The sequence below is a fragment of the Dreissena polymorpha genome, chromosome 12, assembly GCF_020536995.1.
Source record: "Dreissena polymorpha isolate Duluth1 chromosome 12, UMN_Dpol_1.0, whole genome shotgun sequence".
NCBI lineage: Eukaryota > Metazoa > Mollusca > Bivalvia > Myida > Dreissenidae > Dreissena > Dreissena polymorpha.
This window is the reverse complement of record NC_068366.1, coordinates 53,561,921-53,579,126: the sequence shown is the minus strand read 5'-3', so window position 1 is coordinate 53,579,126 and position 17,206 is coordinate 53,561,921. Positions and strand designations below refer to the sequence as shown.

The following is a 17,206-nucleotide window of genomic DNA, read 5'->3' as shown; positions in this document are numbered from 1 at the left end:
TGCCAATCAATGAAAAGAAGGGATACACGTACATGCACTGAGTACACAGAGATCATCAAGGAAAAAACCCTTCGATCAAAGTTCCTTTTTGATTCAGCTTATCCAAAGCTGATTGCCTCTACAATTGCCCCTTATATATCCACCTGCGGCTAATGAGGAGCTGCAATATCCAATAGGTCAAGCAACCCGGAAACAATATGAAGATTTACTCATACAAATTGGTACATGGTGTATGTAACTATGTTGTTTTAACTAACTTCAACATAACTGACTATGGGTAGGAACATGTTGTGTGAATTTGGCAGCATGGTTTTATTGGATGTATACCATTGAGTATGAAAGTGCATGTGTGACCCTGGCTGTTTTTTCAGTCAGTAGATGACTTTAGTATTTGAAATGATGCTTGAATTTATTTGTGTAATATAAAGGCGTGACCAAATGTGTGACATTATGGTCGACTGTCCTGTCATCATCATGGTGATAAAATGTGATTTTAATAAGTGAACTGCTTATAAACATAAGGCAGAAATATCATCATACAAGTGCCCTGAAATGCCATGAGAATATGTATTTGAGTTTTAAGTGTGTAAGGTATTGTGAATTTTGTTAATTGTTTTGTTATAAAAATATAGGATCCAAAGTATTCAATCATAGGTCACTCTGATAAAGAAGAATAAGTAAAAACCTTGTCTGGCAAATAACTACATAAACAATGGGCCAAGTTCCAGATTTTTTTGTCACAAGTCAAGACCATTTACAGGAATTGTTGACTCTTATAGGTGTTATGTATCATGATTTGTGTTAAGTTTTTTATGGGAGACCCATGATCAAACATGGTGAATTAATTGTTTTTGTTATTACAATAGAGGATCCAAAGTATTTGATCATAGGTCACTCTGAAACAGAAGAATTTGTGAAAACCTTGTCTGGCAAATAGCTAAATAAACACTGGGCTCAGCATTTTCCTGATTTTTTGTCACAAGTAAAGACTATGAAAAGGAATTATTGACTCTTTTAGGTATAAGCTACCATAGTCAATGTTGAGTGCGTGCTGCACACCACATTTGTTTATGTTCCATTAACAATGACATCAAAGCACAATGCTATAAATAGATTATGTATTGTTTTCCATTGTTTATCAGTCTATAAACAACCATTTATTGTAATAGCCTTACATAAACTGTCATAAAGATGATAAAGTGCTGTTAATTCATAAATAAAAAATTGGTGGAATTTAGAAATAATTTGATCTGTCATACGTTGAAAGTTGGAAACAGTTATTCAAAATGTTATCAATTATAGTTTTGTTTCATGAATATAGAGTATTTTGTTTTGTGTTCAATATGTTATGGATTTTGTTGTTTTGGTTTAAAATGTTCCAATAAATAACATGAAGAAATAAGCAGCTAGTTGTTCAATTTTGATTTATTATTACATGTATATTACACAGCAAAATATTACTGCAAGAATGTTAAGTGAACACCTTATTATAATACATGTTGAGTTCAACACTGAACAAAAGAATATGCATCAATTAAAAACGACTCATAATACATTATTATATGAAACTGCATCATGATTCAAAGGTTAAAGAGCATATAGACAGCTAAAACCTAAATAGGTGAGCCTTGCCCTGGGTAAATGGGGCTTAATGCATGTGCGTAAATTGTCGTACGAGATTAACATGTGCTGATCATACCAATCAGACAGACAATTGCTGCTTTATTGTATTTTTTGTTGAAAGGGAGTCTCTTAGAGAAAATCCAGATAAGGCGGAAAGTGTTGCCCCTGATAAGCCTGTGCAGTCTGCACAGCCTAATCTTGGACAACCTTAAGTACATGCATTAAACCCCCTTTTCCTAGAGCGAGGCTCAAATATTTATTAAATGATTGATAAGTCTTACACATAACATCTTTTAAGAAACTTTCAGTAAAACATGTTTATTTGATGACAGGTACGGAAAAATCAGTAGTAAATTCATAGTATTAATGTGTGTTACATTATAATACTTACATATTGTTGCTGGTTATAAATGTGGAAAAAGTTTGAATATGCATTGCTAAAATACATGTTAATTTTCTAAGAACTGCCCCTTTTATTTAAGGAATACTGTATGTATGCCCCTGTAATATTTCTGACAAAAGAACAAGATAAATAAATAATGATTAATAGAACAGTAAACTTGGTTTTCATTTTGTATACAAAGGATAAATATGTTCTTATTATTTACACTATATTGAAAGAAATAAGATTACATCATTTAATAAAGAATGCATTACTGAAGATTCAAATTTTAAACAACCGTTTATCCACTTAAATGTTGCAAGCATTTTTAAACAACAAGACTAAAAAAGCTGTTAACAATAATTTTATTAACTACTTCCTTTCAAAAAAAAGGCAGGTACAGTTTTGTTGTCGTCCCGTTGAAGGTGTCCATGTATCCAAAGGATGTACTGTGATCAATCTGTGTCCTCCACATCTTCAGTGTCAACACGTTGTTCCAAAACGTTTCCTGGATAAGGAGAGTGAGAGGATCAGTCACCACTTAACCCTTTTTCTGAAAAATATGAACACACAAAAAACTCAAAACCCCTTGCTAAATCTATCTATATATATATATATTAGCTGTTATTGTCCAACTTTTAAGATGCAGGAACATAATGGCCACTGTTTCGACAGTAAATGAGTTAAATTTTCTACACTTTTGATTTTAAGCTGAGACAATAACATGAGTAGTTTTACGTGTTCTATATTCATATTACAAGCAACAATATTTGATAAAGATAAAATGCATTACTAACTCCGTTAAACAGGTCCACAGACAAATAAAATATTTGATATAGATAAAATGCATTGATAATTCCGTTAAACAGTCCACAGAAAAATAACATATTTGAAATAGATAAAGTGCATTATTAATTCTGTTAAACAGGCCCACAGAAAAATAAACATGAAAAATGGGTCATATTCAACAACAGTAAACATACTGGTCTCTGGATTGTACAGTATTGTCAGGCCATGCCACAACAAAGCTGGTCTTCATCATGGTCTACCAAATGGACAATTCTTGCAAACACACCATCATGGTTAGCTTGAGGATGATCCAAGCTGGGCCAGGACAGGCTGTCAGTGATAACTGCTGACTGTCTGGCAGCAGTTTCCTTCAACAGCTCCTGTGCTTCTGTATAAGTAAGGTGGTCTATGATATCCTTGAAAAGACATTTCTGCATTTAACAATAAATGTTTTGAACATAAAGCTAAGAATTTTGACACAAGATGTAGCTACATGTACATATAGAATTTTTTATTTTTCATGACACCATTTTTAAACATTCCTGTCAGTTTTCTTGTAAAATTTCAATATTCACCTTGTGTAGTGTAGGATCATTTTTTAAATTCTTTGCTCATGTAGCAACACAGTTTTACATACAAAGACTTTGTTTTATATATCAACAATTAGTGCGTTGAACTGTGTTTTTTTCTGTTTCCATTCAAGAATATTGTGAAATGACATATAAAAAAATTCAATGAAATCTCAACTTGCCTGAATATCTGAAAACATTATCTACAAATTATTTCAATATTCTCAAATGAAATCAACAGAAAAAAAATGCAGCTAAATAAGTATACCTTTTCTGTTTCTTGTACCAAAGTGACAAAATCCAGTGATCCCTTCTTCATAAACTTCTTGGTTTAATTATGGTTGTATCCTATTGAAAAAGTAAATACACAATTTAAACCACTTTTTAAAACTATTTATGGTCTCTATTAAAAAAAGTGAGTTGTAAATATGTGGTATTATTATCTAATAAGTTTTCTTTGACATTAAGGAAATCAAATCTTGAGGATATTCAAAACAATTGAAAAAAGAGGAATATCCAGAATATTCTTGGCTTTTACAAATATAATGATACATGCATTTCAGATGACCTGTATTTGATTTATTCAAAATACAATGTACTGTTGAAATACACATTTATCAAAATATATACATGCTTTGCTAAATTAACAAAGAATATAAAGACAAAATACTTTAAATAAAGAAACAATAAGATGCACGAAAATAAATTGGGGCGAGTTGTCTCTTGGTTGGAGTGAGTGACCATATGTTTGATGCGAGTTTGTTTTGGGGCAAGTTGGTATTGGGGCGAGTTGTCTGGCGCCAGCTACATGCATTTGATGCCATGAATTACTAAACTGTGTTACTATTTTCAAAAATATTTTGGTTATTCAGTTTATTTATAAAATAGCTGTGCAGAAGAAACTGATATAAATACATTAACCCTTTGCATGCTGGGTAATTTGTCATCTGCTAAATGTCATCCGCTGAATTTCTAAAATTAGCCATTTCTTCGATTTTTTTCAAAGAATACTATCAGAATAGCAAACAGTTTGGATCCTGATGAGACGCCACGTTCTGGAACCAAACTGTTTGCAAAGGCCTTCAAAATTCGGTTCCAGCGCTTAAAGGGTTAACTATGAGTTTTGGGTTTAAATAAATGAACTTCCAGTACCATTCGAATGCATTTTAGTTAATAATAAATGTAATTGTCATATAACACACAATAATGAATATGTCAATAAATGCACAGCATCTTGAATTGCCTGCCAACAAATAATGTTGTCACTGTCAGTTATGAGGAAAAAAAGATACTGTAATGTTTAAATGATCTCAGTACTCCAAGGCTAATGATAAATTTAATTTATTTGCGCGAATACTAATGTTAATTCTGTATTCAACTCGGCTTTTAATTTTAGTCTCTGTCTGTAACTTAAGTGTAAACGAGAGAATCAGTATTTACGCGTTCTGTGATGTATATGCATATACTTATGTAACGAAAACGAATCATTTGATCAGTTATACTATTTAAATCTACTTTTATACAAAAACATCATACGCACTATTGAGTTTTACAATAAAAAAACATATTTTACCTTCTTCTTCCGTGTTTGACAATACAGATTCCGCCATATTTGTTGTTGTTGTTGTTGTCACAATGCGTGTTTATATTTAAATTTATATTTAAAATCTATATTTAGTCGGGGAAAAACCGATCCAAGGGTCAGTGGTTCGAGCCTTGGTGCGGCTTTCTTTTTTCTTTCTTATTTTAACTTTATTTTTGTTTTATACTGGAGCACGTTATTTGCGATGTTTAAATTTATAAAATTAAAGCATTAAATGAAAAACTTCAAAAAATGCAATTTAAGTGTGAACAAGCCCCTTTAAAGCGGGTATATACGATCTTGTCAAATATTTATTAATTAATATAAAATGTGTAAAAAACTTATTATACATATAGTTCAATATAAACTAAAATAAAAGTTAAGAGGAACATGTGTCGAAAAATGCTAAATAAGCCAGATATTTAATTCTGAAATCTAAAAAGGCTGTACAGCCGAATTCGCCAGCATGTATATCATGCATGCACGATGTGTATCTAAATTTAGTTTAACGGTTCATTTGAAATTCCTGCAGCGATATCGATTCATACGACACACGAACACTTACTAAAAAGACGAATGCATCAGTTATTGTAGGAAAATAATTACGAATTATCTTCGTCACAATCGGCTCGGGGCGCTAATTTGTATTTGCTGTATTTTATGAAATTCGTCTTAAATGTATCATTTTTCTTGCATATTGTGTGTTATTATAACATATTTGTATCAATATTTTACAATTCAGCATGATGAATCAATTCTTTAAGTACCACATGATGAATGCATTCTTTAAGTACCATATGATAAATACATTCTTTAAGTACTATATGATTAATACATCATTTAAGTGCCATATGATGAATATATCGTACGTGCTTTTACTTTCTATTTCAATATCCTTGAAGTTTCCATTATTTCTATCTAGTGTAATCGGTAACGGGATCTTTATTTACGTACGATACATTAATTTCTTAACAGTTAGTTATTCTGTCCATTACGGTCTTAGTGGATGTTGTATTTGTAGTGTTTCATTTTCAGTTAGTATCAAATGTTACCATTCTTCATTTTATGTAAATTAGCGTTAAGCGCTAATATTCTATAATCCATAATAGATGTAAATAATCAAGGAAGTCGACAGTGTAAACAGCCCATTTTATTCTCTGTAATATCCGAGAAAACACTGTGGTGAGTCCCCCGCAGTGTTTTCTTAAATATTCTTCCAGATGCAACTTTCTGAAACCTGATCAGGCTTTTCCTAATACGTTTCTCACGTGATCCTATGTGGTCTCACGTGGTACGCTGATTCACCTACTTTTTTATATTTGTTCGGGTCAAAGTTGTTAACCCTTGGTCATGGAACTTTCCAGAAGTTTCTATTGCTTACGTTTGCGTTCTTGATTTGGTAAACAATTTAGATTGGAATGTGCTATTCTTTGTTAGCTTAGTAAGCTGTTTTCTTATAGTACATCAATATGATAGAGTTTGTAGCTCACCTGGCACAAAAAGTATTCCGGTGTGGTTTTGTGAAAACTGGGCTTATGAACTGCGCAATTCCTTAAGTATTTCTAACAATGTTCAATAGTTATTCTAAACAATATGCAATAGTTATTTTAAACAATATGCATTAGTTATTTTAAACAATATGCAATAATTATTTTAAAATTTTGTTAATTGAAATTAATTAAAACTTTATTAATTATGATTAATTAAAATTATTAAATAAGTTAAAGTGAAAATTTAAATATTACAAATATTTCATAAGATTGTGATTTTAATTGGATTACATCTTCCCCTCCTTCTTTTTAATTAGAATTCCTATTCTAATATATGGGCTGTTTAAATTTAACTGCTGTTTAAACAATCCCAGAACATTTAACTGTAAAATATTAAAGCATGCATACATGAATTTACCATATTTAACAACAATCGAAATAGATGTAATATATAGATAATAGGAAAAGAATTCGTAAACACACTAGGCATTAATCGTAAATGAAAATACAACAACTTTAAATATACACTCCGCCTGAAGTGTCTATAACAAAACAACAAATATAAACAGGGTTTCAAATAAACTATATTAGAGAATTAATACTTAGATCATTATTTGAAACATCAATAAGACAAAGATCAAGTACATCGTAATTGAAATGCACAATAATGACAAAGCAGTCTATATACATGTTAGTATTTGTTGGAAAACAAAAGAATTATCAAGTATTATTTATACAATTGAAAAGTTTGTAAGTTACTGTTTAGCATAGGTGACTTTAATAGTCACATTTAGTTATACATTTTTATGTTTAGTATGTTCATTTGGGTTCCAACATATACTGTTTTATTAGTTTCCAGTTGAAACATTTTACAGTATGAAGACATAATTTACAAATTTTGAATCCGTTTTGTATAGTGTCATAGGAGCAGAAGATATGATGGGGTGTATGGCAACAAGGGGTTCGACTTAAGAATAAATGAACAAGAGGATCAAGTTTTTTGAATTTTGGACGACAATGTTTCAGCGAAGCATGACAAACTCGACAATATGTGTTGTCAAAATCGATAGGGATCGATTGGCATTTAAGGGATTGCTTGTAAAGGCGAAAATGTTGAGTCATTAAGTCATTGATTTGTTTAAGATCTGCATTTAAGATGTCTGTAATGGAAAAATTGGATAAGGAGGGAGGTAGAAATTTTGATTGAAGAAATCTTTTGTGGGCTATTATGGATATTTGGGATTTTGAACCGAACCTTAAAATAATTGTTTGGCAGATTTGAAAATTTAGGGGGTGGATTTCATAAAGTAGATGGTCGAGCATTTGAAGATAGAGTATATTTATGTCGAAGTAGTCTATAGCAAAAATTAAGCTTGAAAATGAAATGTTAGGATTATTTAACATGTGGGTAAATAGTAATTTTTTAGTGCGTCTATGAATTTTTCTTAATTTGGGAAAAGTATTTAAAAAGTATTTTATGTGATGCAGTTGATGGTGATCTAAAGGGAGGGAAATGTATAAATTACTAGAAGAGTTGCCATTGTATTTAAATAATAACTTGAAATAATTAGAGAACAATATAAAAAATGAAATGTTAATAACAATATCCATTTTATGAAATTAATGAAATGTAAAATTGACAATAGGGAACCAAAAATGTAACGATAAAATGATATTATATATACAATAGAGTATCAATGAAAATACAAATTTAAGAACACAATTATGAAATACACACTATATTTATATGAATGATGTATTGTCGTGTGCGCCTGAAATGAGAACAGCGAAAGTATAAAAAAAAATTTGAAGTATGTATGTAATGAATAAAATTAAAGTATGTAACGATTGACATCTAATATGAGAAAACATGTAAAATGTAGTATTTAATAATGAAGATTAAATTAAATCATTTCAATAATCTTCAAAGTATTTATAATGGTTAAATGGAAACAAAAAAATGAAATATAACATTGAATAATTGACGTCAGAGTTGAAATCCATGCAAAATTTGACATCAAAGTTGTAACATATTCAAATATGATGATGACAAAGTGATAACTAATGCTATTCCACTAATGCTATTCCATTTTTTTTTTTTATTTATTTTTTTTTTTTTTTTTTTTTTTTTTTTTTTTTTTTTTTTTTTTTGCAGTTGAAGTTCGCTTATGTACGTTCCTTAATTCCGTTATGGACCAAGAATAGTTCAGTGTGATAGTTTGTGTTGAGCATTTGTCGGAGTTTGATGTACTGATAAATGCCAATTGACAGAGCAGATGGTATTTCCATTATTATATCCCCTGTAGCGTTCCGAAACGAAATTTCCGTAGTGTTAATGAGCAGTTTTGGAAACAATCCAAAGCGTATGCTGTTTATGTTCAGGGTGACAGGTAAGTCAATGATCCATTCTGATCGACAAGAAACCGAACTGACGATGTTGATATCAATACAATTTAAACCATTTGATACATGTAAAATCAAAAGAGTGCCACGTTGTCGTTTGAATATTTGCAATTTGCGAAGGATTGTTATTAGCAAGAGAACGTGAATCATGGCCAGAAAGACAAGAAAATGTTCATATTTCAGAGACTCATTAAGACTGTTGGTAAATTCCTGAAGTGGTGATAGCGTGGTGGGATTGTCGTATTTAAGATGTTGTGCCGCTGTTGGTTTTATTAGTGTAATTGCAGTTAATAGAATGCGAATTTTTCGTGAAAGAAATATCAACATGAGCGTGTTTCCGATTGTGAGTAATATACCTATGATTGAAATTATATCAAAAGTGGATAAACCTGATTCAATTGAGATTTCACCGTTAAGCATTGCTTCTGTTAGGCTATGGTACACAATTTGGTTTTTCTTTGCTCTTTTCACAAAGGTTTGCATGTCAATTTCTAATTTGTGCGATCGAGTTAATATATCCTGTGTGTTTTGATCGAAGGTTTTAAATACCGGTAATAATACATTTATTGGATCATTGTACGAAATGTTTTTCATCAATTTATCCAAAACCGTATTATTAAAAAATTGTTGGAGTAACGGTAAGTTAATTGGATATATTTGGTCGACAGTAGTATCGTTTGTCAAACATTTTGTGAATTGCTCATCAATACGTTGACTTTTTGAGACTAGTTTACATGCACATGGTACATCGATAATGCAGTACTTACAATCATCTATTGTTTTAGAACGATTTACACATTCCAATTTTAAATTTGATTGCATGTATGCAAGTACCTTAGAACTATTTAAAATTCTCAGCTCTGGTTTCAAGACGTTTCTTACTATCTTATATTCACATATATCTTTCGTTTTTGCATTGTCCCCGTGTTTCAAGAGTTCTACGAAACAATTCGTATTGAAATCGATTTCAAATATAACATTATGTTTACATAAAATTGTTGAACCTGCTGTCAAACAGTCTCTCAAGAATGATTCATCAAGAAAAGTGAATAATAGGTTTTTCCCATTATAAATTAAATACCTAGGTTTTGATGTGAATTCATTAGCATCTTTGTTTTTTATATCATTGTCAAGAGGAATTGGGAAGAAATTTAATTCATAAATTTCGTTATCCAAACTGTTTGTCAGTGGAAACAATACCATTATGTATATTGAGTTATTGTTGCGTCCATAAATAAATTCAGCATGATTGTAGTAGAATGCCAATTCAGTGCTGACCAATTTATGAGTCGGATAGTTGATTTTTAACGACGAAGCTATTTCTGTTAACGTTTGGGACATTAGTTCGGGGTTTATTATATGAATCGACAATTTACGATTGCCCAGTGATTCAATTCCTATGGCTAGCCTATCAAACTGTGACCTTATTTTGATCATTTTATCATTTACATCTAGTATTAATTTTTCAGCAGTTGTATGTTTATTTGACATAGATTCCATTTCGTCCACAATTTTATGCCTGACTGCTGAAGCATTCGCAACGAATTCATCGAATAATTTCATATGCTCGTGAACATTAGTTGCAAATGATGCCATTTCGCCGAATTCGTGCGTAAATGTGTTTGTTAAGAGATTAACTCTTTGTGCCAATTTATTTGCATGATCGCGTAATCGATTAAGTTGTGACGTTGTTGCAATGCCAAAAAGAGTTGAACCTAATTGTCCTATAAAGGGAAGTAAGGGTTGTGACTCACGTGTCTTCCGTTTATCTGAGATTGTAGGAATCATGCTACGAAATTTGTGTAACAAAGATTGTATATCATGTTCCATTAAAATCCTTAGAGTGTTGAATTCGACGCTAATGGTACATCCTTTTTCGTAGAAATAAGTGTCTCTACACAATGAATAATTTCTACCGATGTCACTATTGAATTGATAGTCCGGCATATCAAATCGAAAAGTATGCGTCCATTCATTATTCACGAAGTTTATTGTTTTTGGATCTGAGAACTTAACGCCATGGTTCATCAGCAATTGTTCGCTGTGTGCTCCCACAAGTGACAGGAAAAGTATAATGAATCGTGTGACCAACATCTTGCCTAAAAGAAAAAAAATTAACAGTTAATTTGTTTATCATTTTACCGTTTTCTTTTGTGATTTTTCTTTAGAGATTTGTTTATATAAAATTGTTTAATAAGTGCTTCTGATGTGTCTTCGTCATTTGCCCAACTGTTCTTATACTTTTTGTTTGTCCATTTTATCAAATATTGTCTTTGATTATCTTTAATTCTGGTTTTTAAAATTTTGTCAGCTTTGTACCATTTCTTGTTTGAATTTTTTGGTGGAATATCATTTTGATTTATTGTATTTTGTTTGTCAGTTGCCGTTATATTTGGCTGTGTATTGTCGGTAACGGTTTTCGGATTGTTTTGATTTTCTGTGTTATCATTAGTTTCTTTTTCATGGAATTTGAATGTTTGAGATAAATCACGTAAATCCTTTTCATCATGGTATCTTCTTAATCTGTTGATATTAACCGGAACTTTTAATTCTTTGTTTGAATATCGTTCTCTCAAAATATATGTGCCATTTTGTAATATTTTGGTTATGTAATAGGGTTGCTCTGAAAATTTTCGAAACAATTTTCTGGATTTATTTAAAGGTACTTTTCTTGTTTAATAAAAACAAGATCTCCTAATTTAAATGGACGTATTGCAGTTTTGCGATTGTAAAACTTACGCATAACGTCACGAGAATTATTTATGTTTTCTTGTGTGATATTCCATATAAGTTTAAATCTTTGTTTCAATTCCTCAACATAAGTGTTTATTGAAGGGTTGGTATTAATTGGTGGAAATAATTCGGAAGTGATGGGTTTATTCATATGTCGGCCGAAAAGAATGTAGTACGGAGAGTATTGTGTCGTTTTCGGACATACTGTTGAATTATAGGCTAATTGGACACTGGAAAGCTTATCAGGCCAATCGCTTTCGTCTTTTAACGATGTACGTAGTATTGAGAGTAATGTAGAGTGTACCCGTTCTACCATTCCGTTACTCATTGGGTGATAAGATGAAGTTCGATGCCTCTTTATTTGAAAGAATTTATAAAGAACATCCATTATACCACTTAAGAAGTTTTGTCCTCGGTCAGATGTGATACGTTTGGGCGGTCCAAATATTGCAAATACTTTATGATAAAGTTGTTCTGCGATTTCAATAGTGTTTTGCGTTTTTAATGGTATAAATAGTGCGAATTTTGAAAATGCGCATATAACGCTTAAAACATATTTATATTCTTTGCTCTGTTTTGCTACCGTAACAATGTCGATGTGTAACATGTCAAATGGTGCGCTTGCAATAAAAGGTTCTTGTAATGGATATGGTTTATAATTGTGATCTCTTTTAAATATTTGACAGTTTTTACAAGATTGAACATAATCTTTAACTGCTTGATACATTTTTGGAAAGTAATAGAAAGTTTTGAGGGTTGCAAACATTCTATCAACACCACAGTGACCATTTAAATCATGAAAACTGTAAAGTATTTCACTTCTTAATGACTCAGGTAAAGCTAATTGTTTAATTAAAGTTTTTTCAGTTTGATGTTTCTTAGATCTTGGTTCGTAAAAATGAAACAGAACATTGTCAACTATTTCGTATTGGGTGCTTATATATGGAATTCGTTTTGCTGAGTCTTTATCATCAGGTAAATGACCGTTCTTTAAAAATGCATAAATGTCGCCGAAGTCTTTTGATGTAGCTTGTAAGTTTATAATGTCTAGTTGATTAGTTGTTAAGTGCGCGTGTTGTTTGCGGTCATTGACTGTCTGGAGTTGTGAACCAGGTATGTGATCATTATCTGAGATAACACTGTTGTCAGGTGGAATGGTGCTAAGTTGATTGTCAGCAGAGATAATTGGTTGATGATTGGTGGGTGTTGTGTTGATTGTTTGTTTTCGCATTTTTCTTGTGAGAATGTTAACCTGGGAGCAATGATTATTTTGCGTTACTTGTATTGGTGCCAAGGTTTGTGGAGGTGTTAAAGGTGCGTTATTGTTGGAAAGTGTATGTATGTTTTCCTTGGATTTAACGTGGGTGTCTGATTTAGAATAGTTAATTCTACTAAGGTAATCGCTCGGATTTGTCTTGCCAGTTTTATAAATGATTTCATGATCATAATTTTCTAGTTCTAAAGCCCATCTATATAGTCTGTCATTTGAGTGTTTTGCTGTATGCAAAAATGTTAAAGCTTTATTGTCTGTTATAATTTTGACATGTATATTTGATATATAGACTCTACATTCTTTCAAAGCGTAAATGATTGCTAATAATTCCAGTTCACAACTACTGTAACGTTTTTCGTTATCTTTTAAAGCACGACCCCCATATAAAATAACATGATGACGGTTTGGAGAATCTTCTTGACATAAAATGAATCCTACTGCGGAGGTACTAGCATCTGTATAAATAGTGAATTCTTGATTAAAATCTGGTAATCGTAAAATTGGTTTTGCCATTAATGCCCGTTTTAAATAATTAAAACTTTTGTCATGTTCCTCGGTCCATTTGAATATGGTATCTTTCTTAAGTAATCTATTTAACGGGGCGACAATGTGTGAGTAGTCTTTTATAAACCGTTTTAAGAAATTTGTCATGCCTAAAAAACTCTTTAATCCTTTTTGATTATTAGGAATTTGGAATTCGTTAATTATTTTCAATTTGTCAGGGTCCATTTGAATAGTGTTTCCTTCAAATACTGTGCCTAGAAATGTTATTCGTTTTTGTGCGAAATGACTCTTTTTAAGATTTATTACTAAACCAGCTTCTTTTAGTTTATGTAAAAATTGAGAAAGTTCTTTGATGTGGGTTTCAATATTGTCACTCATAAGTATACAGTCATCCAGAAAAAATAGAAGGTTTTTGAAGTTGAATTCTCCTAATATTTTTGAAAGATACAATGACCAATAAAAGGGGCTATTACATAACCCATAAGGAAGGACGTTAAATTGAAAACATCGTCCTGTTGGTGAATTAAATGCAGTATACTTTTTAGAATTTTCGGCCATGGGCAGATTAAGAAATGCTTGTTTTATGTCTATTTTAGTAAAAATAGTTGGCTTTTTCTCTGCGATCATATTTTGAACATCTACAATTGTAGGTATTTGATAATACATTTTTTTCGAAATTTTATTTAACAGTCGGTAATCAATGCATAACCTATATAATTGTTTATTTTCTTGTTGGTTTTCTGGTGAAATATCATCTGAATGTGTATGTTTTTTAACTAATACAATAGGACTACTCCAAATTGAAGTTGATGGTGAAATTATATTTTTATCTAGCATTTTCTCTAATTCATCTTCAATGATTTGTCTCGTTTTGGGGTTTACCGGATATGGTCTTGAACGTATAGGTATAGCATTCGGTATCAATTCGATGGAACATTCAAAATTTTTAACAGCGCCGACATCTGTTTCTGAATCACTAAAAATATCTTGATATTGCTTTAAGAGATCGAACAGTTGCTGATTATTCGCAAATTCTTTTCCTATTTTATTATGTAATATTTGTTCTTTTTCGGTTGTCGTCTTAACGTTTCCACTTTCGTTACATTTATCTAAATTATTAATGTCGTATATTTCGTTTTCATTTAAAATATGTATTGAAGCTAAAATGTCATATTTATTTATCATTTTTTCTGTATCCGAGTTATTGTAAATTGGAAATTGTATAGTTTTATTTTTGTTGTCTGTAATATATAAATCAAGTTCCATGATATTTGTTTCATCCATAATATGTAAATCTTTATTCAAAAAACATTCTTTTAATTGAACAGGTATTTTCTGAAATGAATGAGGTTTAAGTCTTATCTTTTTATTAGCTTGGATACAGTGAATTTCATTTGTTATAAAATTGGTTTTGCATGTAATATTATCTTTATTTATTTCAAGAGTATTAGTCTCAAAATTTAATTTTGCCTCGTATTGCGAAAAGAAGTCTACTCCTAGTATTGCATTATTCGTTAAGCCTTGTACTATGTAAAACGGGTGCTCAAAGCGCGTGTTGCCAATTAGCATTGGGAGGTTAATGACCCCTTCTACATTGTACGAATTATCAGAAATGGCGGTCTTGACATGGAGATTAGATGGTAGGCATTCGTTTCGCGAAATGTTTGTGGAGGCGAAGAATGATTTGCTGATTACAGACATACTACTGCCCGAATCCAAAAGAATGTTTGTTGGGACATCTGCAATTGTTCCTGGTAAAGAATTATGAAAAAATGTGGATACTACCTTTAAAGCTAATATTTTACGTTTAGATTTAATACTTTGTTTTTGTTTATTTTGAGTTGTATGCGTACTTTTGTTAATTAAACCCTTTTTATTTATTTGCTCGTGTTTTACTTGGAATTTTGAATAATTTGCGTTGTTAAAATGGTACCTACTGCTCTGTCTTTTCCATCATTTTTTAGTTCGAAAACACATTGATTGGAAGTGATTGAATTGTTGGCAATTGTTGCATCGTTTATTGAATGCAAAACAGTTTCTACCCCCCCTACAAGAATCGTATCCGCATTTGGGGCAAATTTGGTTTTGTGCATTTTGTCTGTGTACTTGTAAACGTGGGTTAGATACGGATCTATCGACTATTCGCGGTCTTTGATAGTCTAACGGTACTGACATCCTATAATTTTGGTTTTGTCGTGGTTGAAATTGTTGATAACGGCTGTAAGGAACAGATGGCATTTGATTTGGAAACATATGCTGTTGAGCGTAAGAATTTTCTACCGGTATATTTGGTATTGGGGTTGACTGTAAAGCATTAATTTCCTTAATTTTGATGTCCGCTTTTAAGGTTTTAATCTCTTCCAATAACGTTTGAAATTTTGTGTCAATAGCATTGACTGAAAATGACGTGGTCATGTCACAGAGTTTACAGTATTTGGCCAGTTCTGACAGAGATTCTGGCTGTCTTAAAATAACATCTTTCTTAATACTGTCTCTTAATCCATTGACAAGCAAGCTTACGAGAACTTTTTCTTCTAAGCCTTGTACATCAGTAGAAATTTTTAATGCTCTCGAGATATAATCATCACATGATTCATTTTCTCTTTGTTTAATAGCAATTAGATGATAATCTAATTCTTTAGTCTGAAATCGTTTAGCAAGTGCTTTGGTGAGTTCTTGATAATTAGATTTAATATCTTCGGTTAGATTATTGTAAAAATTCTCTGCATTGTCGGACAGGTAAAATGGAAGAACATTAGCGTACTCACCCCTATCAATGTTATTCATGCTACAAAATTTCTGAAATTTTGCCAGAAACGCTGGTAAACTATCATAGTCTCTGCCTGTAAAGCATGCTAACTTAATTATGTTTGGCTTAAACATTGTACCTCTTGGGTCTGAAGTCTGTGCGGTATGGGAGTTTCTCGCCGGTCGTTCCCCGTCTGTTGGAGGGTGGCCAGGTGCGGAAGGCGTCTGCCTACGTAAGTTAATATTGTCACTATTAGCACTTTGCGATGGAAAATTAGCACTATTAACACTAGGTGATGGGGTATTTAAGAAAAAGTTAGGTCTCTGCGAAATAACACTGGAAATTGGATCCTGTAGTCGTTCGTCGGGAAGGCACTGAAAATTACCATATGGCGGTGGTACTGGGTCGTACCGGAAATTGGATAATGGCTCGAGCAGCGATTCCTTCGGTGGGTCCTGCGTTAATGGCTGGAGTGTTGTTTCTTGGGTTTCTTCGGTGTCTGATGCATCGGATTGTAATGGGTGACTTTGAAATGGGCTGTCATGTATTGTTACTCTTCTGATTGTTTTGATAGAATTTAATTGTTTATGAAAATCTGAACGTAATTGTTTTTTACGACGTTTTTCACTTGCAACAAAATCTTCGGGAGTTTGTAAATAAGGTTTTGACTCACTTGATGATTTTGGAGTGTCTTGTTTTGATATGGTAGTTGATGGGTGAAGTGGTTGCTCCGGAACTGTCGACTCGTCAGGTGGGGATGTTGGCGGCGTCAACTGTGGCGGTAGAGTGGCTGATAGGCGAGAACGTAAATTGTAGTGAGACATCTTGAAACATTTCTGACGATTTTTGTTGTGGAAAATGTTATTGTAAAGGAATTAAACTTTAGAACCTATTCTCCACCAGATATCGTACGTGCTTTTACTTTCTATTTCAATATCCTTGAAGTTTCCATTATTTCTATCTAGTGTAATCGGTAACGGGATCTTTATTTACGTACGATACATTAATTTCTTAACAGTTAGTTATTCTGTCCATTACGGTCTTAGTGGATGTTGTATTTGTAGTGTTTCATTTTCAGTTAGTATCAAATGTTACCATTCTTCATTTTA

At 31.9% G+C, this 17,206-nt stretch overlaps 2 protein-coding genes and 1 long non-coding RNA gene across 10 annotated transcripts in view; all 3 read right to left on the bottom strand.

Annotated features, from left to right (window-relative positions):
• LOC127852782 (uncharacterized) overlaps positions 1-17,206 on the bottom strand; it is a 109,935-nt gene that overhangs the window by 59,827 nt on the left and 32,902 nt on the right. The window lies entirely within an intron of this gene.
• Positions 1,505-4,989, bottom strand: LOC127852803 (uncharacterized). The gene is made up of 4 exons (XR_008036268.1): positions 4,937-4,989; positions 3,632-3,711; positions 2,989-3,210; positions 1,505-2,558 (listed from the first exon to the last, which is right to left on the bottom strand). It is a non-coding gene; the product is annotated as an uncharacterized LOC127852803 (long non-coding RNA).
• LOC127852794 (uncharacterized) lies at positions 7,892-17,137 on the bottom strand. 4 transcript variants are annotated; one of them, XM_052386779.1, is made up of 3 exons: positions 16,771-17,137; positions 16,237-16,325; positions 7,892-8,207 (listed from the first exon to the last, which is right to left on the bottom strand). In XM_052386779.1, exons 1-3 carry the CDS (start codon positions 16,919-16,921, stop codon positions 8,130-8,132), a joined length of 318 nt encoding a protein of 105 aa, XP_052242739.1. In that variant the 5' UTR covers positions 16,922-17,137; the 3' UTR covers positions 7,892-8,129. The 4 variants fall into 4 exon arrangements, with proteins under 4 accessions (XP_052242739.1, XP_052242737.1, XP_052242740.1 ...); XM_052386780.1 differs by lacking the exon at positions 7,892-8,207 and adding an exon at positions 10,034-10,937; XM_052386777.1 differs by having other exon boundaries at positions 16,237-17,137.